The 25,454-nt window shown below is 39.5% G+C and overlaps 1 protein-coding gene across 16 annotated transcripts in view; it reads right to left on the bottom strand.

Annotated features, from left to right (window-relative positions):
- INPP4B (inositol polyphosphate-4-phosphatase type II B) overlaps positions 1-25,454 on the bottom strand; it is an 887,198-nt gene that overhangs the window by 279,101 nt on the left and 582,643 nt on the right. For 14 of the 16 annotated variants that reach the window (XM_015101375.4, XM_042234315.2, XM_060400642.1 and 11 more), the window contains 2 exons: positions 24,153-24,203; positions 15,260-15,339 (listed from right to left, as the gene is read on the bottom strand). In XM_015101375.4, coding sequence (XP_014956861.3) covers positions 15,260-15,339; positions 24,153-24,203 — 131 coding nt within the window. Of the gene's footprint in view, positions 1-15,259; positions 15,340-15,673; positions 15,742-24,152; positions 24,204-25,454 lie in introns of those variants that run through there. The other 2 variants (XM_042234316.2, XM_060400646.1) reach the window with 2 other exon arrangements.

Genomic DNA, 25,454 nt, shown 5'->3' with positions numbered 1-25,454 from the left:
ACTGAATTGAAGTTTGTGTTCCAAATAAGTTTCACTAGCTTTTAACAGCCTTGGATTCAGCTATTTTCTCTTTTATTCTAAGATAACTCCTCAGAACTTAGTATCAGGATTGCATAAAATCAGAGAATGCTTAGAACAGAAAGTAAGCTTAAGAATCACCCAGTTCACTCCGTAGAAACTGAAGCCGAGAGAAGCCAAGTGAAAGGCTCACAGCCACCTCACAAGCCATCAGTAGTGCTGAGATTTGCCAAAGAACAGTAGAACCCAGAAGCCCATATCTGGGGCTTACTTGTTGCATGCAGCATCTAGCTCCCTGACAAGGGACCAAACCTGGGCTCCCTGTACTGAGAGCCTGGAGTCTTAACCACTGGACTACCAGGGAAGAACCCCCCCTTTTTTTTGTTTTGGCCCTAACTTAAAAAAAAAAAATTTCTGAAAACCAAAAAAGGAAATTGTGGTAAATTTTAAATGTATTTATTTTTAGCTTCTTGGTCAGTAAGTTGATTGCCTTTATCTGGAAAATCCTTCATAATATGAAATTTTGGTCGAATTCTCACTAGCCCACTCCAAAGCCTGGAGGAAACCTGCTTTCTGAATTACCTGATCTTCAGAGCAATAGATATTTTGAGATAGTTCCACATCTTTCTAGTTTTTGGGCCATGCCTCATGGCATGTGGGATCTTAGTTCCCCAACCAGGGATCAAAGCTGTGCCCACTGCAGTGGAAGTGTGAAGTCTTAACCACTGGACTGCCAGGGAAGTCCCACCACCTCTTATTTTAAACTTTCTTCTGAGGTGTCTTCTCATAGCTTGGACACTCTCCTTCAGCAGCATTATCTTTCTCGCACATCTCCGTGTTTGGAGGTACCTTCTCTGTGTACCGAGCAAATTGTTTCTTATAAGCATCGCCACCTCCTTCCATACAGAAGCTGCAATGTTCTGATACATGGCATGCTTCCCAAATACTTCTGCTTTGAATTCCTTGTTTTCTCAACCATAACCAAGGATTCATTTGGTTCCGTGAAGGATGGAAAAGCTTCTTTCTGCCACTCTCTTCAGAGGCCCCCAAAGTTTCTTTCCAGTGGTAGTTCTCAGGTGAACTGAACTCAACACAAAATATCTTCACACTATACTTTGGACGTTCCTGAGTGTAAGTTGCACAGGCTATCACAGTGTCTTCAACACAGGCATAAGAAAGCTGACAAATGAGCTCTCTGTATCATGAACTATCACCCCATATTTGAGAATGAGCGCTCTGTATCATGAACTATCACCCCATATTGGAGTGTACTGTATCTACCTGGGGGCTTTCCCAGTGGCTCATGTGCTATTATGAAATGCTGCTTCTGCACATTCTCAGTCTCTCCTATAGCTTCAGAATTGCCTAAGATTCCATTCTTAAAATTAGTTCCAGAAGGAAACCCTCCTCATCTCTTAGAAATGCATCAGTCTTTGCTTCTGACTCCATCTCTCTGTATGGAAGGCAGCAGGTAGAAAGTCTGTAAAACTTTCATTGAGGAATGTACCTGTAGGATGTAAAGAAGGAAATCCACTCTCCAGAAAATATACACTTCCATTTTTTAAATTTACCTGAGCCCTGAAACTCAAAGGTCCAATACTTTGGTCACCTGATGCAAAGAACTGACTCACTGGAAAAGACCCTGATGCTGGGAAAGACTGAAGGCAGGAGGAGGAGGGGGCGGCAGAGGATGAGTCGGACTCGATGGACATGAGTTTGAGCAAGCTACTGGGAGTTGGTGATGGACAGGGAGGCCTGGCGTGCTGCAGTCCATGGGGTTACAGAGTCAGACATGACTGAGCGATGGAACAATAAGAAGCATCTTCGAAGTCAAAGGATTTATAAAAATAATCTCTGAGAAAATTTCATAACAAATACAATGAAAACAATTACTATTATTATTATTTTTTACCATTTCCTCCCTATAAGGAGACTTCACATAGCCTTTATTATTGCAATATATTTTTCAAATGAACTTGACAGGAAAGAAAACATCACTTGAAAAGTATTTGTTTCAAGGACTAGTGGGGGTTCAAGGAAGAAGAGATAGAAAAAAAAAAGGGGGGAGAAAACACTTTTTTTTTTCCTATTAAACTATAAAGGGATTCTTTCCTTAAAGTCCCTCCTACAAATCCATAATCTAAGCTCATTTCAGTGTCATTATTACCATTAGTAGACAGATGAAGAAATGTAAGCAAAGTAATTACCTTCTGGTGACAGTAATGGCATTCTAACTTCCCAGTGTTATAATCACAGGCCAATCCTTAAAGTACTTTAAAGGCCATATCACTGGGTCATAGAAGCAATTCATGTTTACTGGTACTAGAAGCAAATCTCCATAGCCCAGAAATTCAGTGTTAGTGGGCAGACTGCCCAACAAACAAGCAAACCCCAAAACTGTTGAGAGACGGTCTCCTCCTTACTGTGTAAGTCCCTGGAACATCTTCAATTTGATTCTAGATAAGAGAAAAATAATTCCCACCGTACACCATTTCTAAGTTTAGGATCGAAACTTTTAAACCTGCTTCGAATTAGAGAGGCTACATTGATGTAGAGGGAGATTAAAATAAAAAAAATATTCTCGTTATCTGGTCTGGTCTCCAGGGACAGATGAGGATTAGAGCAAGTTTATTACAGCACCCTAAATTTGGTTTTAGCAATCCATTTTATATTGAGTTCTAAAGGAATGTGTTTACTGTGCAATTTGCATGTGTGAACATCAGACAGAAGTAGCATGCAACACGTATCTACAAGTAAACCCGGTCATTCTATTTGCTTACCATATTGTCACACACTGCTAAGCAGCACTTAGATCAGGTCTATTTAAACCTGGGTCAATGATTTCAATTGATTTATAAACCTACTTTATATTCAAGACAGTAAACTGTTCCATAATGTAATAAATTCATCAGTGCCAGACAAAGTGTAAAAAGAATCTTTAATTACCTAACATTTTCTATCAAATTCTAATAAGCTTAAATACCTAGGTAAAGGGACCCAACAGGTCACTTACAGGCTGGGCCCATTGCTAGAAGCCACCGACTCCTATTGTAGTACGGCCTTGAGAAAAAGCATGTGCTTACCCTGGTATTAAAAGTAATTAAGTGAAGTAAAATCAGTGGGTCCATTCTTTCTTCCCTTATTCTACATCTTTTTATCTGTGATCTCATCCTTCCCTTCTGCCTTCTTAAAATCTTTTATCATGTGGTTTTGAATATTTTCTAGCTTCCATTATACAACTGTATTAATGCTTGTCTTCCTTTCCCTGACTCAGTTCTTCATCTACCTGAAATCTTAACTGCAAACACTTTCATTCAACTGCACTGTTACTCTGAGGCATCATGCTATACCACAGAACAACAGACATTAGTGAATTTCACTTGATGGATTAGGGTAGAGACTCCCAGGCTAGAGCACACTATTGGGGTAACTGTCTACAGTTCTGCAAGGATGGTACCTCCAGCGCCACTCAATCATATACTGTAAGTAAAACTGACGCTGTGTAAATGGAAAGCAAAGTCAAATCTCACTAGGAACACAGTTAAGAACAGTGACCTTCAGTGATCATTAAGCCTGTTAACTGCAGCAGGAATAATGAGTTCTGACCTGCTCCTTCAAAAGCCTGATGATAGGAAAATGGCCAATTTGGTCTTAGAATATTGAGGAACCTGGGAAGAAGACCAGCCCTTTTCACTGACCCTCCTGGAGACGTCTACCTCGAATTAGTTCACTAATGAATATGGAGAGTGAGTATGGAGAATGCGAGGGACTTCAGATGGGTAAATTCATCCCAGGTAAGGGATACAAAAAGAAGGACAGAAAATAACAGGCCATCAGTGTGGGGAAGAGCCTTGGGAGCTCCATCTACGCATACAGACAGTACTGGCTCCTCTGTGAGCTGAAGTTTTGAAACTGAGCTCGAAACCCTGAGAAAAGGAGTTTCCAAAGAAATATGGGGACTCTGACTGTGCCTTTATGAAGTGTTATGGGCACATAAGCCACTATAAACAACAAAGGAGGTGGTGATCAGTGTCAAGGGTAATCTGTGTGGCTGCAGGTGAAGCTGAAAAAGCACTTACTATCTTGTATCTTCTGGCTGAAGTTTTCGCACACTTCTGTTCATGTTCATGTGGGGGAGGGGAAAGTAAGAAATTTTAAGGCAGAAAAAGAGCATAATCATACAAAAATTGTAGAAAAAGATGAAAATGGATGCTGGGATTTCTAGTTGTGGCTACAGTTAAGGTACCTAATGGTTCTGGGGCTTCCCAGGTGGCACTACTGGCAAGAGACAGAGGAGACCCAGGTTCGACCCCTGGGTGGGGAAGATCCCCTGGAGGAGGGCACGGTGACCCCCTCCAGGATTCTTGCCTGGAGAATCCCATGGACAGAGGAGCCTGGCAGGTTATAGTCCATGGAGTCTCAAAGAGTCAAACATGACTGAAGTGACTGATCACACAGCACACAATGGTTCTGAGTTTAACCAGGAAAGGACAAGCATAAGTTCAGTTTGGGGCAGCTGTAATATTAGGTGATCATGAAAATAAGTGTGTCTGCACTTAGGCAACCTTAAAAAGAATCTGTCAATGACTATAAAAGAGAGAGTATGTAAAGTCACTTATTTTCTCTTTCCACATACTCTGCTGATGCTGCTAAGTCACTTCAGTCGTGTCCGACTCTGTGCAACCCCATAGACGGCAGCCCACCAGGTTCCCCCATCCCTGGGATTCTCCAGGCAAGAACACTGGAGTGGGCTGCCATTTCCTTCTCCAATGCAGGAAAGTGAAAAGTGGAAGTGAAGTTGCTCAGTCGTGTCTGACCCTCAGCGACCCCCTGGACTGCAGCCTACCAGGCTCCTCCGTCGATGGGATTTTCCAGGCAAGAGTACTGGAGTGGGGTGTCACTGCCTTCTCCTCCACGTACTCATGTGTATGAATTTCACAGATGAGTGTCTATATAGGCCAGGACATGGACGTAGAAACCGTGGGGTTGACATGCTTACTGACTGGGGTGGGGGATGGGAGAAATAGGAGTGGGAACTGCATGTGGATGGGGCAGAAAGTATGGAGGTGCAAGGCATGTGTGTAGGAGTGAGGGGTCATTTGGAGAAGATCACAGACCTGTCTATAGAGGCATGGATTAGAGGACACATTCACAGTGGGGAAAAGTGGATGAATGCATATACAAGTCTCCCAAAGATTTCTCTGGGAAAGGCTTGGATGTTTATACTGTTCCGAAGCAGCATTTTCCAAACTGCGCAGCTGTTTTTCTTGGAACACAGTGTCTATTTGTATATTGCATGCATGCGTGCTAAGTCATGTCTGACTCTTTTATGATCCACGGACTGTAGCCTGCCAGGCTCCTCTGTCCATGGCTTCTCCAGGCAAGAATACTGGAGTGGGCTGCCAGTTCCTTCTCCAGTGGATCTTCCCGACCCAGGGATCGAACCTGCATCTCTTTTGTCTCCTGCATTGGCAGGTACTTTTTTTTACCACTTGCGCCACCTGGGAACCCACAGTGTCTGATAAGCATTTGATAAGGGGTTGCATGAAGAAAGCTTCTTGGGTTCAGATTAAAGAAAAGCTGTAGATAACACTGTCTCTGAGAGCCCCTGAAGGACATGAGGATAATGAAGACTCTGAGAAGTCCTACAATCAGGTCACCTACTTCATTTTTTAAACTATAACATTTCAAACTTACTAGACATAAAACTTCTTCACTCGAAGAACACATACTTATAACTGAAGGGATATCAGTGTTCTAAAGAACATTCTTTGGAAAAAGATGATATAAATGCATCCAAAGAAGCAGAAATTCAGGGTGATAATGATGAAAGTGGCTTTGGTAACTACGAGCAAATCCAATATAAAATTTTCAGGTCAAATATAATTCCTTGCAGGCCTAATCACTCTTGTAAATTATCTTCAAAGATAAATGAACTCTCAAACTTCTTAAGCAGGTAGGTTTTTGTGTACAGATATTAACTTTATGTGATTTGCATTTTAAAAGCGGACAAATTGAGGAGCTATTGAAGTGTACTCTAAGTACGCGTTGTATCTTCAGTGACTAAAAACTCTAATTTGCAATCTGACAAATACGACATCTTTTGAATAATGCAAACTAAGGAAGTGCTAATTGGTTTCCATGGTCATATCTCTGGCCTCATGAAAATGGATTAGGAACATAAAGAAAAATGCAGACTATAGCACTGCAGAGCGACTTAAATTATAAATGAAAGACAGGCTACACGATGAAGAGGGAAATAATAATACTGATGATGGTGATAATTTTAGTAATAGGTGACGGGCATGATGAACATCTGCTTTGCATCAGGTACTGTTTCAGATGCGTTGGGTACCATTTATCTAATTCTCATCTGGGTGGGAATAACGAAAACAACATCAAAACCCCTAAGGCTAGAGAAGCTGATCAATAAAAGAAAAATAAATAAAATCCACAACTAACATTTATTGAGCACTTACTATGTGTCTGGAACTGTTATAAACATTTCACGTTAGTAATTCACGGGAACCAAGGCTGTCACATGGCACCCCTGTCACCCCCATTTCACAGATAAGAAAACTGAGTCTCAGAGTAATCCATCATGCTGCTGGGCAATAAAAAAGCCTGGATTTGGACTCAAGCATGTCTCTAAACCCCAGACTCTTTCTACTCTACTATCCTAAGTCCACAGGATCTGTATGCTTTGCAATCTCTAATTTTATAATAAATTAATGTCATGTTGTCACTTTATTGCAAAGTGGCTCATGTTACAGCCTTCTGATACTTTTAGGTGGTCTTGTTCCTAAACAGCATTAATACAGTTACATATAAGAACAGAGTCGGCTTCAGAAGCAAAGAGCCCTACTTCTGCTTTCAGTGTCTCCTCCCTTTCTTTTCACACTCCAGTCCCGAGAAACATCACTTGAATTTATTTTTGTAGACATTTTATCACAGATTCAGCAATAAAATGCATCAGTCAACTCTAAAAGAAATTGACACTCTGTGTCACTTTTACGAATTTCTACCCTGATTTCAATGTTATATTGCTAAACTTTCAAGTCAAAAAGTTTTTTAGATTTTTCATAATTCTATCAGAATGCTGCCTGTTTCAACCAAGCAAATACTTTCCCTAGATCTCTTGCTGGTATCTGGTATCTGGTATCTGATAAGAAGCCAAATCTCGTGTCAGTGTAATTAAAGCCAGAATTTGGAGTTCAAGGAAGCACCCGTTCTTCAGATAATAAAAATGTAATGTTCAAAGGTTAAATCAGTCTCTTTGCCACTGCCCAATTTAGAGGTTTGTAGATGTCACATTTTAAGAAAGACCTTCCACAAACTAGGTACGCAAACTGAAGAAAATGTTAAGCTATGGGTGAAGGAATTAGTAAGTTCAATGCAAGAAGAAAGGAAAACAATCTTTATAGAGTGTTTTTCTCTAACACATGGCAATGCGTGGAACTTCACTGCCTTTATTAATTACCCAGAGTCACGGCGGGAGGGAGGTTGTTACTACTCCCGTTAACAGATGTTAGAGGATAGACAACACGCCTGGGGTGACACAGCTGTCGATACAGCTGGGACTTGAACCCAAGGCTAGTGGGAAAGTCAGGTGCTCTTTCTACTGTTAATATATTACACTACTTCACAAGGAAAAAAGAAAGGAGAGGAGATTTACAACTGGGCAGAAAAAGCTGCTTTCAACGTGATCATAGAGAAAACAATGGAGAAGAGTCAAGATCTGTGAGAAAGCAAAATAGCCCTAAAATAATATAAATGTATAAACATGTCTATCCATACAGTCTAAGAGGTATTTGCATGAATATGCACACCGAAAAATGTTACATAAAATAGGAAAAAAAAAGTATAAGTTCACTGTTAATTTCTTTTAGAGCCCTTCCCACACATCTGTATATTACAAAACACAACCCCATATGTCTATTGTGAGACTTCTCCTACTTAACACCATGAAGGAAAGCTAGGAATAAGCAAGAAGATAAAATCTAGGACAAACAGGAACACTTTTCTAACAATGATCTGTTGAAAAATGGGAGAGATGTATGACCTCCTGAGTTTGAATCTCAGGCCACTAAAGGGGCCCAAGAAGAAGCTGAGGTGTCAATCTCTCTTCTAGTCTCTAAACACATTTCATTCTAAAATTCTAAACAAAATATATCCTCTCTAGGAAATCCTTGATGTCAAGAACCCCTCTTCTAATTACTATGCTGCCCCAGCTGTGTCATCTTAAGAAGTTATACTGCTGTTACTCCGTTTGCTTGTAACAGAAATAATATCACCTTTCAGGCAAGGTTATCAGAAAATTCAATACGGTAAGACATTGAAATGCTTAATCCATCATAAATTTCAATTAGTGTTAGTTATATCTTCCTATTCCCAGGGGGCGCTAGTAGTCAAGAATCCACCTGCAATGCAGGAGACTAGAAATGCAGGTTTGATTCCTGGGTTGGGAAGATCTCCTGGAGGAGGAAATGGGAACCCACTCCAGTATTCTTGCCTGGAGAATCCCATGGACAGAGGAGCCTGGCAGGCTACAGGCTATGGGGTCTCACAGAGTTGGACACGACTGAAGCGACTGAGCAAATCACCCACAGATCTATGAGGTTCGGGTCAGCGTCTTGGAGGAGCTTCGGGTCTTCTTTCTGAATCATGTCAAAATCACGGTGAATAAAGCATTCCAGTGATTCGAGGTGTTCCACATAAAGGTGCATCTGAATCCAACATGAGTGTGCACTTGCTACTGATGAGCATGTTTTCTTGCTTGCTCACTCCCAAAGGAAAAAAATGCAGTGTTCTTACGCATTGCTTTCAGGGGTTGGGATGCGCATTGTTAGAAAATTCGAGGCAAGCGCATCAATTAACTTTTACATGCTATTCTTATCCTCAAACTTTTCCATCGGTGCCTTTCATAATTTTAGTAAATATCTCTTTAGTAAAATAATCACTAATATGCTATTGTCTCTCAAAGCAGGCTTTCTGGGCACCACTCAATCAATGTCCATTGCCCTTATTTAATATAGAGAATGTTTTAGACACACATAAAAGTTACTGTGGTGAAACCAGAAGAATTTTTTGCAGTAATTCTACTTTCTGGTAGCTAGAAAAGCTAACTAGAAGTGACTTTTTAAAGAGAATAAAACATCTTCAAAATATACGTGACTGTTAAGATGCTTGCTTGTATACGATCTTATAAATCTCTGAAGTCCAAGTAAATGGTGATAAGAAAAGATGTTGTTATGAAAGTATTCATCACACATACAATTTTAAAGACGGCAGCTGGTGCTTAAAGTAAGCATTATTTGCATGTAGGGAAAGAGTAGTAGTAGGAAACCCATAAAGAAAGTTTAATTTTATTCAGTTAAAACTCTATTGTCAATATATGGCCAAGGTTGGTCTCAGGTTACTATGAAGTTCAGATGCTTTCATGAATCATAGTAACAGACTGATTCTGACCCACTGCCTTATAGCCTATAGAACATGCCCTGGCTCCCAACATGCAAGATGCCGGTGACAATTACTTTTTGTTTTATTTTTTTATCACTCTGCATATGCTTGTGTGGAAAACTATATGTTACAGTCTAAGGAACCTCTCTTTAATATTGCTTCCTGTCCTTAAATGAAGAGTACGCCTTTGGGAGGTTCAGTTTAAAATACGTGGGCTTTTTTTTTGCTGTTGTTCCATTTTTAGAAACAAAACTGAAATATGTGTATGTACTGTGTGTGTGTGAGGAGGTGTTTTGCTTAATTTTGTAAATTAAGCAAAACACCAAAAAATACAACAAAACTTTAAAGACTCCATAATTTGTATCTTACCATCTCTAAACACGTGCATTTGACAATGTAAAATAAATAGTAAAGGTTTATGAGAAAGTAAAAGTCCTATAATAATATAAACATATCTCTCCATACAATCTATGAAGTATTTGCATGAATATGTACATAAAAATGTTACATAAAATAAGAAAAAAATTAAATACAGTAGAAGTTTATTATCTGTTTCTTTCATAGCCCCTACCATACATCGGTACATTATACACCAAATATCTATGCAGGATCACTGAAGTCTTATGTTGTATGTTACATGACAGTCCTACTGTATATGCGGAAGAAGTAATAAATGAAAAGGAAACATAAATTCTCTTTTTATGGGTAAACACATACTTCTGTATTCAAGAAAATTTTCTCACATCCACTATGATAAAATTACACAGATGTTTGCTTAACTTGGGGGGACTACATGTAAGAGATTACAAAAGAAACAACAGAATAGTTGTTAAGACGAGCTGAAAATTTCCCATGACAAGACAATGTGACCTACACTGAAATAAATGTGAATTCCAAGTAAGGCTTTCAGCTTTTCCAGCAAATTACAATCCATCACTCACTATTACATGTCTCAGATATGCTCTAATACTTAGGTTGCATAATGTTCACTAACTTAGGTGTCTCCAACTCGGAAATAAATGGCACCAGGTTCATATTTAGCATCCATAAAAATATCATGAATCAAAATCCCAGCAAAATATGTTTGAACCTCTACTATGTCACAGGCATTTAAAACTGATTTTTAAGATTAAAATATTAAGAAAAAATAATTGAGGTCCCTAAAATTTTCCAAAAGATAGAATATAAAGTAGAGAACAGGGTAAAGAGTCTATGGGATCATTTGTTTCCTATCAGGCAGGAAAACCAAAGCAGAGAAAGCTCTGGAGTCAGACCCAACTGCATTCTAATCCTACAGTCAGCAGCTGTGGAATCTTAGACAAGCTGCTATAAAACTGGGATGATAAGACTGCAGAAATTACATAAAAAAGTGTAGGAGAAGCACCCAACACATCCCTTGCTTGCTAGTAGATGCTCAATGAATAATGGGATTTTTTGTCATCATTCTTATTAGTAGTATCAACTGCAAAATATGAACTGCGTTGCTATTTTTAAAAATCTATTAAGAACCTATCACTATAGTTGGTACATGAAAAATTCATGATAAATGCTTGCTCAGTGAACAAGAACTGAATGGATCTGAAGTGCGTGGAGATGGGCAGCAAAGGTCAGAAAAGGTCAAATTATTGTGTTGGCTAAAAAATTCATTCGAGTTTTTGGTGACAACTTACAGGAACCCGAAGCTAAGCCAATACTTCTTATCTGTCTCAATTCTTCTGAGAAGGATTTCCTAGGAAAGAATTTTTACCCTCCCCTACTTTTTCTGCCTTTGTGATTGTCTACTTTATGAGTAACATAACTTTTCCTCTGACCTCTAGCGTCACTGCCAGAGAAAGATCTGCTTCTCCATTCTGTTGTTAAGTCATTGTTCTAAATTTTGGTTTCTTACAATTCCAAAAGACTCAGGTTAGGTTAGCAGAGCAAGTAATTGTTAAGTGCTTGGTCAGTAAACCAGGTACAGGGTCATGGTTCTGGGGTGAGAAGAGATTGCCCAGGTTTCCCTCAGTCTCCACTTATCCCTAACCTAGCAGGCTGATGCTCGCTTACTCCATCACGGCTAACATTCCTGAGTTCTCCACGGCCACTGGGACTCATCAGGTCTTCATTTGCTATAACATGAGTGGTGAAATCAACGTGGAAGACACCTTGAACAAGTGGTCCTTGACCTGTGTCCTTGCTTTGTTCTGCCATTACTAAATCACGTAATGTGTGACATGTTTTAACTAGATCTCAGTTTTCTCTTCTGTCAAAGCAGACAAAAAGTGGGTCACTAAGAGCACAGGTTTGGGCTACCCTGGCGATCTAGTGGTTAAGACTTCGCCTTCCAATGCAAGGGATGTGGGTTCGGTCCGTGAAGGGGAGCTAGGATCCCACATGTCTGGAGGCCAAAAAAGGAAAACATCAAAGGAGAAGCAATATTGTAACAAACGGTCCACATCAAAAAAAAGAAAGAAAAATTCCAAAAAATCATTTTTAAAAAAGAGCACAGGCTTTGCAGACAGAAATATGTGGCTTCACCCATTGGCTTTGCAATGTAACAGCGTTGTAACTTTGTGCAAATTACTTAACTTTTTCTATACCTCAGTTTCTTAGTATATAAAATGACAAAAATCATACATCATAGGCTAATTTGATAAGGGTCAATGAAACAACATCTCTAACATACTCATCAGAGCATAAGACACATAATGTCTCACTCTCCCCAATATAAACAAACAGGTTTTAGTGTACAGTTTCAAAAATGCACTGTCATATTCCATGACATTTGATTTAAGTCTATAAATAAGGCACACACTTTTTGCCCTTTAAGTTTTCTGTGGAAAAATAATTTCACCTCAAACTCAAAAATCCCAGTTCACAGCACATAGGATGCAGTGGCCACATTAAACTATTAAACTCCATGAACCAACTTTGGGAGCTTTAAATCTGAATTATCTGAACTGAAGCAACCCAAAGGGACAGTGATCACAAAAAGACTAGACAGACTCTAGGGATATTTGCCATCCAAGAATGGTGCCGACAAGTATACCCTTATTTCTGTGACTTTTTTTTTTTTTTTTACAGAAATCTGAGAATTCTATTGCTTTAACAACAATGACTGGAGAACAGAAGGAATAAAAGTGAGATGTTAAAGCATTAAAAACAAAACCAATAATCAAAAAAAAAAAAAACAATGCTTCTTATCCTTGATCAAGTGGCGCTGGTGGTAAAGAACTCGCCTGCCACTGCAGGGGATGCAAGAGACGTGCGTCCGATCCCTGGATCAGCAAGATCCCCTAGGGGGAGGCATGGCAATCAACTCCAGTATTCCCGCCTGAAGAAGCCCCTAGACTGGCCAGCTACAGTCCACAGGGTCGCAAAGAGTGAGACATGACTGAAGCGACTTAGCACGCAAGCACGTGTGCATCCCTGATCTAACACTTTTCTGACTCAGTACCTCAGAGGTTGCCAAGTCAGTGGAAAGAAGATAAATTACAATAGATGTAAAAACACAAAGCACCAGAAATCAACAGGTTATACTAAGCGTATAATGTATCTTATTCACAGGCAAGGAAATCCACAAATTTGGCAAAATGCAAAATGGGAAAGAAAAAAAAAAAAACAGTAACCTAGCCATTTCAAAATTTATTTTTTCTAGAAAATGCAATGTTTTGTTGCTCAATATTTGTTTACTTTTATAAAATCAAAATCAAATAAATAAGAATTAGAAGTTTACTATCAAAAGTGTCTTGATTTCCTGTAAATCTAGAACTATGTTACTTTTTTTAACCTAAGTGTGACACCTTAAACTAGATGTACCTGTTCCTACTATTCCTCTAATTGTGTGTGTTTAGGTATTTTCCTCCCACTAAAGATTTCTTGGCTCCTGATATCTTTCCCAAAGCCAGCATCTGAACATTGTGCGGTGGGCTGCTGATATTAACAACAGCTATGATACAACCAACACTGCAGAGTGTTCAGCAAGGTGAGGAATAAAGTGTCATGGAGAAAACGTGTGACCCGCTGGTGATTCTCAGCAAGCTCAATGTCTGACGTCTCATATCATGAATCCGGGGCACCCAGGTCAAATCTGACTGCCATGCTAGATGGATAATAGATGTCTTCTAGAATATCAGTGACAATGACAGATAGACATTTTAGCTGGCACTTACACACTTCTTATGGAAAATAAACCACAGCAAAATTCTATCGGGAATAACATCACAAAACTACAAAGATTTTTAAAATACCTTCCTCAATAATTAAGACAACAAAAACAACAGCCAAAAGGAAGCCAAAGAGAATATGCCAGCCTCTGCACGAACCATCAAAACTTATTTTTCTATAAGACTGTGAACTGCTTTAAATTATTTTAAATCATCTCTTAAGTCAAAATGCAAATCTGTAAGGATCAGGAAAAATCAGAAAGCAGACAGCCAGCAGTACAGATTCCACCATAAACCGTGGCATCTACACTGAAATATATTGGTTATAATGAATCCTCAGGGGCTGGGCAGAGGGCAAACACACGTAAGACACATTGCCTTTTCCTTTATGTAAATCATCCAAGATTTACAAACAGTGCTCTATATAATTTTTATCTTTATATATACTGTATAAATATTGTAAGGTAGTATTCTCCAAGCATACATAATTTTAAAGTTATTATACAATTGGAAAATGGCATACTATTTTTTTCTAACTTATAAGGAAGTTAAAAAAATGATTATTTAATACTCTTCTCAGTATTAAAACACTGCAACTTCCTAAAGATTGTTGTATCATCTTCTGAAATTGTGCCGTGTTGTGCTTAGTTGCTCAGTCGTGTCTGACTCTGCAACCCCATGGACTGCAGCCCGCCAGGCTCCTCTGTCCTTGGGGATTCTCCAGGCAAGAATACTGGAGTGGGTTGCCATGCCCTCCTCCAAGGGATTTTCCCAACTCAGGGATGGAACCCAGGTCTCCTGCATTGCCACCTGGGCTTTCTGCCATCTGAGTCACCATTTCCCATCCAAGCCACCATTGTAATCATCCCCAAAATCATACCTAAGCCCATTGTGTGTTGCTATCTGAATCTGCTTTAACTTATGTTTTATATTTAATTGTACAGCAACAAAATAAGCTCAAAAAAGAAGAATTATCATAAATCTGCCAGTTGCCTCTAACAAACATATTTCAAACCAAGAAACCCACCTGATTTAAAACATAATTTTGAAACAGTATTTAATAACATGCCCATCATTTCTATTTACTTTCTTACTTTCAAAGAGTTTCCTCCCCTTATTTTTTTTGAAGTTTCATTTAAAGTTTCATCACTTTATTTTTTATCTTATATCGAAGAAGGGCTGCTTACAATATTACATTGTCTTCAAGGGTACAACATAGTGATTTCATATTTTTATAGATTACATACCATACATAGCTATTATAACACTGACTGTATCCACATGCTGTATATTATACCCCTATGGCTTATATAGTATATAACTGGTAGTTTGTACTGCTTAATATTTTTCACCTCTTTCATCCCCCCCGCCCCCACCATCCCTTCCCCTCTATCCGCCACTAGTTTGTTAACAATATCATTTTTGCCCCCTACAAGAACTGATAACCTTTGACCGTCTGAAACACAAACTTGAATATGAATTTGAATAATTGCTGTTTCCCGTTAACTTACTGCAGTGAAGAACATACGCCATTTGAGAGCTGACATCCAAACATCTGTAAGAACTGTGACTTCTCAAACCCAACCAGCATTCCAGAAATATGATGGGCTGGTAACTTTAATAGCATTGAGACCTACCTCAGGCTCAGAGCCAGCCCTTGCTCCTTGGACTTCAGTAGCTCCCCGACTTTAAAACTGGCATAGCCCAGGAAACTTCGCTGCAAATAAGAAAGAATGGTTACGATTAACTTCCAAGATCCTTAATATTTTGTATCACGACAATTTACACAAAATTAGTCTTTAGAAGAATGAAATGTTAACTCTATTAGCCCGACAGATGTTCCACTGACTAAAGTACAACCGTCAGTAACATAAATCTATTTCACGGGGTGAGATGCAAGGGGGTGTGAATTCATCCTTCTCACTAAAAACAGAGATGAAGAGCCTGGAAAATAACAAAACAGCCAACAGAGAAGCCAGGACTTTTCCACAAACAAACTCCACCTAAGAAAACGTGTATAAAAGAAAAGATTACAAAAGTTCAGTGTTTACCAATGCTGTGCTTGTTCTGATTAGAATTCCTCAAGGCATGGGCAGCAGTAACTTTGTATTCCAGATATGAGCAAATCTGTTAGTTGAAGCTATTTTTATGTGGGACTCTGTACAAGTTATAAATAGAAATGCTATATTTCTCCCCCATCACAGCAATGTTTAAAAGTATTTGTTTCCTTTGTTATTTCTACACTATCATGGGACAATTTCATTCCAACATGCAAAAAAGAATGGTACTTATTTAGTTACATTTTCTAAAATTGTTTTTTAAATCTATCATACTGGGTATTGGCTATCTATGAATATATCTACCTTCTACATTCTCTGACTCATAATATGAAGAATAAAACACTAAATTGGTTTTTCTTTTCCAAGATAAAAACCTTTCATCTCTTTTTAATATTCCTGGCTGCTTGTGATTTAAAAGTCAGAATATTATGGTATACCATAAATAGGATTTTTCATTCTCCTTTCAAGGTCAAGATGTAAACACGAAAATATCAAACCCATATTATTACCCACACCATTGCTGCCTAACACATTGCAATACTTTACAAGAAGTCCACACTACATCTTCCAGAACATTCTCTCTTCATATCTCTGTTGCCAGACTGCCCTAAAATGAGATGCCAGGTTTAAGTCAACTGGGTCTTTTCAGAGGAAAGTGTGCAATTATTCCATACATAAAAGGCTGCACCTATACAAACTGATCACTGGCTATAGGGGAGAAAAGCTTCAGGTCAAAATTTTTCTTCTCTTTTCAAAGCTCTAACTTAGAAGAACTGGTTCAAAAGTCATAAAGGCAAAAATTTGAAATACAACTTGGTTGTCAGGTTGGAGATACCGGTATGTTAGTAATGATAAGCCCAACTGATTCACATGAAACTCAAAGCGATGGTTTAGACAAGTCCCAAATCCAGAATCACAGAAGACTAAATCATCAGAGGAAGAATGTTATGTGAAAACAGAAGATTTGTGGAAACAAAGCTCTGATGACATGAATGATGAGAGTGAATCAAGGCAGAACAGACATCTATGAGCTGTATGAACAAAGCTTCAGGAAATTTAGGGTGACTTTTCAGTAAGGGGCCAAGCTAGTCGAGGAGATTCCCAGCTGAACAAAAGCATTTACACCACCTCAGCAGAGGCCTACTAGTCTGTCTCTGTGTAAAAGGGCTCCCTCCCAAACACTGCTAGTCTCTATTCCTTATCCTGATATATCGTTTCTATTGTTACTTAAATATTATGTATTTAATTGCCTATTTTGCCCTCCCCTCAAAATAGAAATTGAGATTTGAAGTTCCCCAATGAGTTTTGCTTTCTGATAAAACACTGCTTAACATCAGGTGTGTGCTAGTGAGTGATGGTAAATGAATGAATGGATGCATACACACTACCTTTCAAGGAAGTTATTCTATGATACACGGAAGAAAGCCTCCTGCAGATATTTACAAACCATTTAGTGGTAAAGAATCTGCCGACCAACGCAGGAGACGCGAGACATGCAGGTTCTATCCCTGGGTTGGGAAGACACCCTGGAGTAGGAAATGGCAACCCACTCCAGTGTTCTTGCTGGGAAAAATCCCATGGACAGAGGAGCCTGGGGGGCTTATAGTCCATGTGGCCACGAAGAGTCGGATGTAACTGGGCGACTGAGCACATAGTTCACTGAACTGTGGGAAATCAAAACAGTTGTTTAGCCTGCAGATTGTGTACTATGTTAGTGAATTTCACTTTAGCATTTCAGTACTTTGAAGACATGTCTCACTTACTCTTTCACTGGTAATTAGGGGTTTTAATTTAAATTCCACCCCTCACTCATTATCCTCACTCGAGGAAAATGCTTAACTCAGTGGAAATGTCAGTGTCCCCAAAATTCAAGTTATTTCTTCTCTTTGCCTTTTGAGATTTCGAAGGTATAGATGGTTTTAGAATTAAGAAAACAAACTGCACATGCCATGCGTGTTATTGTGGTCTTTTCAGCAATAAAAGTGGCAGATGTCCCAGACGGGAATGTAGGAACAGGTGGAGGGGCTATTTTCAGAAATGCTCTACAGACACACCAAGAGACACAGCTGTAAGCAGTCTGTGACCACAAGCCACCGATGTCTCTCCTGCCCACAGACCCAGAGCTACTGAGGAAGCAGGCCCCAGCTCATCCATCTTCTAGCTCAGTCCATTGTTCAGAACATAGGGATTGTATGCTACGCCCATTGCTGCCCTGTGAGAGCTTTCAGTGTGCCAAAAAAGGACGCTCGTGAGTCAGTCCTTTCCATCACAACTGTCAGTGCCATGATTAACATCAAAGGATATCCTTTGATAGAGAGCTTACAGAAATCATACAAGCCATTACAAATCACCTTAGGTATTATGCATGCTCAGTAGGTTAAGTCATGTCCAACTCTTTGCAACCCCATGGACTGCAGCCTACCAGGTTCCTCTGTCCATGGAATTTCCCAGGCAAGAATACTGGCGTTGAGTTGCCATTTCCTCCAGGGGATCTTCCCAACCCAGGGGTCAAATCTGCATCTCCTGCCTTAACAGGCAAATTCTTTACCAGTGAGCCACCTGGGAAGCCCAATGATATTATGAAACCATGTCAAACCAGAACAAGTGTTATATATTCTAAATTTTTTAAATTTTATTCTAAAAATAACTATACATTAGGACTTTATGTTGCAAAAAATGCACTATGACTACCTAGAGGGGTGGGATGCAGGAGAGTGAGAGAGAAGCTCAAGATGAAGGGATGTATATATACTTATGGCTGATTCATGTTTCCGTATGGCAGAAACCAACATAACATTGTAAAGCAGTTATCCTTCAATTAAAAATAAAAAATAAAATAAAAGGCATTAATAAAATCCCCCAATTTATAGACAGTACATAATTTCACATTGCAATACTGAACAATGGACTTGTCCATACATTTACCTTCTAGTGGGTTTTTTATGTTTGCTTCACTTCAATAAAAATATTAGTAAGATTATGACCTTCCATACCTCAGAAGGTGGAAAACATATCATTCGTTTACATGAATTCACTGGACTCTTGGTAAAAGAATGAATTAGAGAAAATAGTCTTTTCTATTTCTGCAACTTGAATTCCCATGGAGGGAAAATAGCACCCAGTGCTAATGCAAAAGAAAAACTTAATATAGTTACTTTATCTTCAGTTCAGTTCAGTTCAGTCGCTCTGTCGTGTCCGACTCTTTGAGACCCCATGAATTGCAGCACACCAGGCCTCCCTGTCCATCACCAACTCCCGGGGTTCACTCAAACTCATGTCCATCGAGTCGGTGATGCCATCCAGCCATCTCATCCTCTGTCATCCCCTTTCCTCCTGCCCCTAATCCCTCCCAGCATCAGAGTCTTTTCCAATGAGTCAACTCTTCGCAGGAGGTGCCCAAAGTACTGGAGCTTCAGCTTTAGCATCATTCCTTCCAAAGAAATCCCAGGGCTGATCTCCTTCAGAATGGACTGGTTGGATCTCCTTGCAGTCCAAGGGACTCTCAAGAGTCTTCTCCAACACCACAATTCAAAAGCATCAATTCTTCGGTGCTCAGCCTTCTTCACAGTCCAACTCTCACATCCATACGTGACCACTGGAAAAACCATAGCCTTGACTAGACGGCCCTTTGTTGGCAAAGTAATGTCTCTGCTTTTCAATATGCTATCTAGGTTGGTCATACTTTTCTTCCAAGGAGTAAGCGTACTCTATCTTACTGCCATTTTGATCATAATCATAAAATTTAATAAAATTATTTTTAACAAATTTTTATATTCCACATGTAACTTAGGTAACATTTTTATTTCTCCTTCAATGTTGTTTATAAAATTCTAAGCCTAAAGGTTTTAAAGCAGAAGCTCCAATATTAGGGGGAAAATTTTTTCAAAAATAGTGACACTAGAATTGGAGGTCTAAAGTGCTATTCTAAAATCAGGATTATATCCAAAAATTAAAATCTGGGCAAATAAATCATTTCTCCAAGCCCCCAGGCTACTTGTCCACTGATGGGCATTGAAGAGCTCTGTAGGTCTGTCTTTTCTCTCACAAACCTAGGAATTGTACAATTTATTCCACTACATTAGGCCTTAGTTTCTGTATGAAACAGTTGCATATGATAACAGTTCTTTCTCACAGTTACTGTTATAAGAATTAAAGTAATCTAGGCAAAGCACTTCGTACATTACTGGGAAAATAGAAACCACTGCATAAATATTAGATTATATAGTGCTTAAGGAAAATATGCCCAGAAGTCAGATGACTTAAACATAAGTCCACTGTAAGTATTTTTGGAAAAGGCAGAGTATTAAAAAATGTCTGAGAGAAATTAGAGAAATTCCAGTTATAAAAAAGGAAAACACATGTTTAAAAATAAAACTTAGATTCAGGCAAAACATAACTTCAAATAAACTCTAGTGAAAAATAAGTTCTTCTGCCAAATGAGACAAAGTGAAGAGGAACTAAAGAACCTCTTGATTAAGGTGAAAGAAGAGAGTGAAAAAGCTAGCTTAAAACTCAACATTCAAACAACTAAGATCATGGCATCTGGTCCCATCACATCACGGCAAATAGATAGGGAAATAATGGAAACAGTGGCAGATTTTATTTTCTTGGGCTCCAAAATCACTGCAGACGGTGACTGCAGCCAATTAAAAGAAGAAAAGCTATGACAAACCTAGACAGTGTGTTAAAAAGCAGAATCATCACTTTACCGACAAAGGTCTGTGTAGTCAAAGCTATGGTTTTTCTAGTAGTCATGTATAAATGTGAGAGTTGGACCATAAAGAAGGCTGAGTACTAAAGAACTGATGCTTTTAAACTATGGTGCTGGAGAAGACTCTTGAGAGTCACTTGGACTGCAAGGAGATCAACCAGTTAATCCTAAAGGAAACCAACCCTAAATATTCATTGGAAGGACTGGTGCTACAGTTGAAGATCCAATACTTTGGCCACCTGATGTGAAGAGCTGACTCACTGGAAGAGACCCTGATGCTGGGAAAGATTGAGAGCAGGAGGAGAAGCGGTCGACAGAGGATGAGATGGTTGGATGGCATTATGACTCAACGGACATGAGTTCGAGCAAACTCCAAGAGATAGTGACGGACAGAGAAGCCTGGCATGCAGCAGTCCATGGGGTTGCAAAGAGTTGGATACAACTTAATAACTGAACAACACCCTAGTGAAAGAGATATATTAATGTTATGTGGTTCCTTGCAGTTCATAGTGCTGAGTACACCATAGCTATGATTTTTGTACATCAAATTTTTATTAGATCATGTGGAACGTTTATCAGAGCCCAAGAAATATCTGGATGAAATCAAAGAAAGTTAAGACTTGTGGAGTCTGGATGCATTCAAAGAAAGTTAATACTTGTAGAGACATGGCCCGCCTGTAGATAAAAATCAGGGACCCATAGGAGTTAACTGGCTTACCCCCCATCACAAGTAATAGGTTGTCTTTACATTTCAACTTGCGTGAACCTCCCAAATTGTTTCAAGTGCTGTCCAGAGCTGCATTATCCAGCTTGAGCACTAGTTTGCGGCTATTGTGAATTGCGATGTGTTCTACGTGTAAATACGCATCAGAGTTATAATATGTGATATGAAAAGAGTGTGACGTATATCATTAATGATTTTTATACTGATTACATTTTGAAATAATATTTCTGCATAGATGGGGTTAAATAAAATATTATAATTAATTTCACCTGTATCTTTTTACACTTTTAAAAGCACAGGCTACTAGAAAATTTTAAATTATATATGTAGCACACATTGTATTTCTATTAGACAGTGCTGGTTTTGAGGTTAAATGGATATGTCCGTTATACTGTGTCCTAGTCTCATAAAACTATACAGAGTAACTGTGGTATAAGTTGTAAAAGGTCTTTGAAAACTTGAAGTTGATATCGTGAGGCTGATACATAACATCTCCTACAAATAACTTACAGGACAGGGCTTTTTTCATACCTTTGTACAAGTATTTTTTCTTCACTCTCAACCCTAACAGACATTGTTGCACAGTCTCCAACCCCACAGGAAGGGTCAGAGCATACATGAAATATTTGGGCTGAAAAAATACATCAGAAAGAAAAAAAAAAAACTGAGAGGAAATCTATTACAATGTGATGAAGAGTCTACAAAAAACATCAAAAAGGACTTTAGGGTGAAGTCATATATATTATAAAATTACATCTTTACTATGAATACACCTGAAAAGTTTTCACAGCACAAATTGGTATCGCTTGACTAAGTCAGCAACAAAGACGTGGGTGCCTCTGATAGATGCTGCTGAAGAATGCAAAGAAATGTATGGGACGTATTTGAAAGATTTATAATAAAATGTTAGCTCATTTTTAAAATAGGAGTACTTAGTGGCTAGAGTTCTTGACACATTGACCAAGAACTTAAATCCTCAAGAATTTTATCAGTATCCAAAAAAAAAAAAAAAAAACGTTCTGAGGAGTGATGAGATGTATATTAACCAGTGGTTCTTCATAGCTTCTCAAGGTATGGCAATTCTTCCCTATCAGAATACCATGTATTTTGAGAATGTTAGAAAGCCAAGGCATGCTTTAAAGTGTTAGTTGCTCGGCCATGTCTAACTCTTTGCAACCTCATGGACTGTAGCCCACTGGGCTCCTCTGTCCGTGGAATTCTCCAGGCAATAATATTGGAGTGGGTTGCCATTCCCTTCTCCAAGGAATCTTCTTGGTGCAGGAATTGAACCTGGGTCTCCTGAACTGCAAACAGATTCTTTACCATCTGAGCCACCAAGGAAGCCCCCAAAGCATGCTGACTTATTCTTATTTAGGGTCATGTTTATCATGCTTGAGATATAGTTCAGCAATATAACTGCCATTTCACTGATATCTGATGTGTCGGAAAATATACTAGATTCTTAACATATTATGTGATTATCTTTGGACATACCCTCCCTTTGTATTCTGGTGGTCTAAACAAATACAAGATAGTTGGCAAACCAAAGTCTTGGAATGGGAGATAGCACCAGTAGGGAGCTGCAGCTGGGCAGCGAGACTGCATGGGGCCTGCTGGGAGGGAAGCCTGAGGCTGGAAGGACTTGCCAGTCTCTTGCGGAAAAGTATAAAAGCCCTTGTAGTCTTGGCAGTGACACTGGTGGTGGAAGTAAGAGGAGTAAAAGAGGCTAAAGGGACAGACAGGAAACAAAGCATGAAAATTCACTTGAATCGGAGTTATTCAACCTGCCCCAGGAAGAGACTTGAAGTCAGTGTTCAGCATGAGCGAGCATGAAGCACCATTTTTCTTTGCCTTCGCTAACAGATGCAGAGGAGGCTGACTCACTTCTCAGCCAGTTCATGCTTTCTGGATGGCTCCCTTTGGCCAGTTGGAATGGCAGCTGTGGCCAAAGAGGAAGTGAACGCTACCTAGTACAGGGTTCCCCACACCCACCAGAAGACGGCTGCTAATTGCATGTAGGACTTCAGGGAATTTCAAATCCGCCTTTCAGTTGGCTCAGCCACAGGTCTCTTAGACTCAACTTATTTCTGGACTTTTCCTCCTTTCTGAATTCCAGATCCCAGGGACAAGCCTCCTGGGCTATCATTTCAAGAGCTTCCACTGCCTTGTCTAAGCAAAATCACCTATTAACCTCTTGTTCTCCCAACTTCTAAAAGCTGAAGAGGCGATGGTTCCGATGCAGCAGGAAAACCTTAGCTGGATCTCCCAACACTAGGCCATACTCTGGTGGCAGTTTTTCTCTGACCTGTGCTCAAGGAGATCAAACCAGTCAATCCTAAAGAAAATCCACCCTGAATATTCATTGGAAGGACTGACGCTGAGGCTGAAACTCCAAAACTTTGGCCACCTGACGTGAAGAACTGACTCACTGGAAAAGACCCTGATGCTGGGAAAGACTGAGGGCAGGAGGAGAAGGGAACGGCAGAAGATGAGATGGTTGGATGGCATCACCGACTCAATGAATGTGAGTTTCAGCAAACTATGGAAGATAGTGAAGGACAGGGAAGCCTGAAATGCTGCAGTCCATGGGGTTGCAAAGAGTTGGACGTGACTAAATGACTAAACTCAACGGTGTTGAAGCCGCAGGGAGCAGAAACGTCACAGTCCCATGGCCAGGGCCAGTTAGTCCTCTGTCTCCTTGCTGGGGAGGTAGAACTCACATCTTCAATTGCCCAGCCTCCTGTTGGTCCAGGAATGTTGGTTCCAATGGCATCTCAGTTTCCTGCAGGGCCATTTCTAGACTTTTCTCTAGCCACTTTAACTAAAGATGAATTCACATCATGATGATTTTCAGGAGAAAAGGAATGAAGTCCATGCAATTCAGCAAATATGTGACAATGTCTCCTTGCAAACTCACACCCAGTTAATGTAACTCAGTTTTACTTGTCAGCTACCAGGCAGCAGGCCAGAGAAAAATCCAAATGATTAGCTTAGAAGCAACAAGTATGCCTTTTGGAAACCTAAGAAACACTTACCCCAACCTCTGGTGGGGGATCCTTGTGTTCAGGTACAACACTGGTTCGAACCTAAGGAGAAAAACAAACATTTTCTGAACCACTTTCAGAGTAGAAACCAGTGCGGAAGTGTCATATAGGTGTCCTTTTCATTTTCCTTTTTATCTGGCATCAATTCAGACTCTGTGGTTAATCATTACTGAAGGTACTTGTATATAGCTTCCACCATGGGCAGCTACAAAGCTGTCCTTTCATAGGTCCTGAAATTCCTGATGCCCCTAAGTAGACAGAGCTGCCTGAATCCTCAGCTCAACACTCCTTGTCAAATACAGAGATATCAGGGCTTTAGGTGAATCACTTTTAATCTCCTGGAAAAGCAACCTTCATTCAGCATTCCAGGGAAAGAACAGAGTGACCTAGAGAATGCTGTTGCATGCATGCTTATACATATTTCTTCTCTGCATAAGAACCAAGACGCACCATCCTTTTAGGATATGCCTCCCACTTAAGAATTCTCAGCCAAATTTTGAGATAACTGCATCCAGATTCATCTGAAACGAATTCTCAATCGTGGAAGAGAAAAAATGATGGTAGTGATTTAGTTGCTAAGTTGTGTTTGACTCTGTTGTGACCCCATGGCCATTAGCCTACCAAGGCTCCTCTGTCCAAGAGATTCCCCATGCAAGAATACTGGAGTGGGTTGCCATTTCCTACTCCAGGCAAACTCCCCAACCAAGAGATCAAGCCCCTGTCTTTTGCATTGTAGGCAGTCTCCTGCATTGCAGGCAGATTCTTTACCACTGAGACACCACGGAAGCCCCAAAGAGGAAAACAGTATAAAATAGTCATCTGGGGAAGATTTTCTTATGTTTCAAAAGCATTCCAGGTGAAAAAAAATCAACTCCTTACATAATAAGTAGACATACTTCTTCTCCTGAGTGGTGATCCTCAACCCTGGTTGTACATTATAATTACCCGAGGCTCTTTCAAAATATCTTGTGTTCTTTCCTGGCCCAGGATATTGACTCTGATGTATTGCTACTGAGTCTATGATTCTCTATTAAAACTTTTTTTCAGATCAAAAGAAATCACAATTATCTTTCTCACTTAAGAAAAAGCAGTAAAAGCAAGAGGAAAACATAAATCCTAAATCTACTATATCTAAATTTACAGCAAAGATGTGCTAAACAAGTTAAATGAATATAGAGCAATATACAAGAACACTGTGCTTATTTGGAGAGCACAGAGAGATGGGAGAGAGGAACCCAGGAACATATAATGGATCAACATTTTAGGGGGTCATTTAAACAAAATCCCTTTGGG

Source organism: Ovis aries, chromosome 17, assembly GCF_016772045.2.
Source record: "Ovis aries strain OAR_USU_Benz2616 breed Rambouillet chromosome 17, ARS-UI_Ramb_v3.0, whole genome shotgun sequence".
Classification (NCBI taxonomy): domain Eukaryota; kingdom Metazoa; phylum Chordata; class Mammalia; order Artiodactyla; family Bovidae; genus Ovis; species Ovis aries.
Note: the sequence above shows the minus strand (reverse complement) of the source record. Positions and strands in the feature narration are given on the sequence as shown.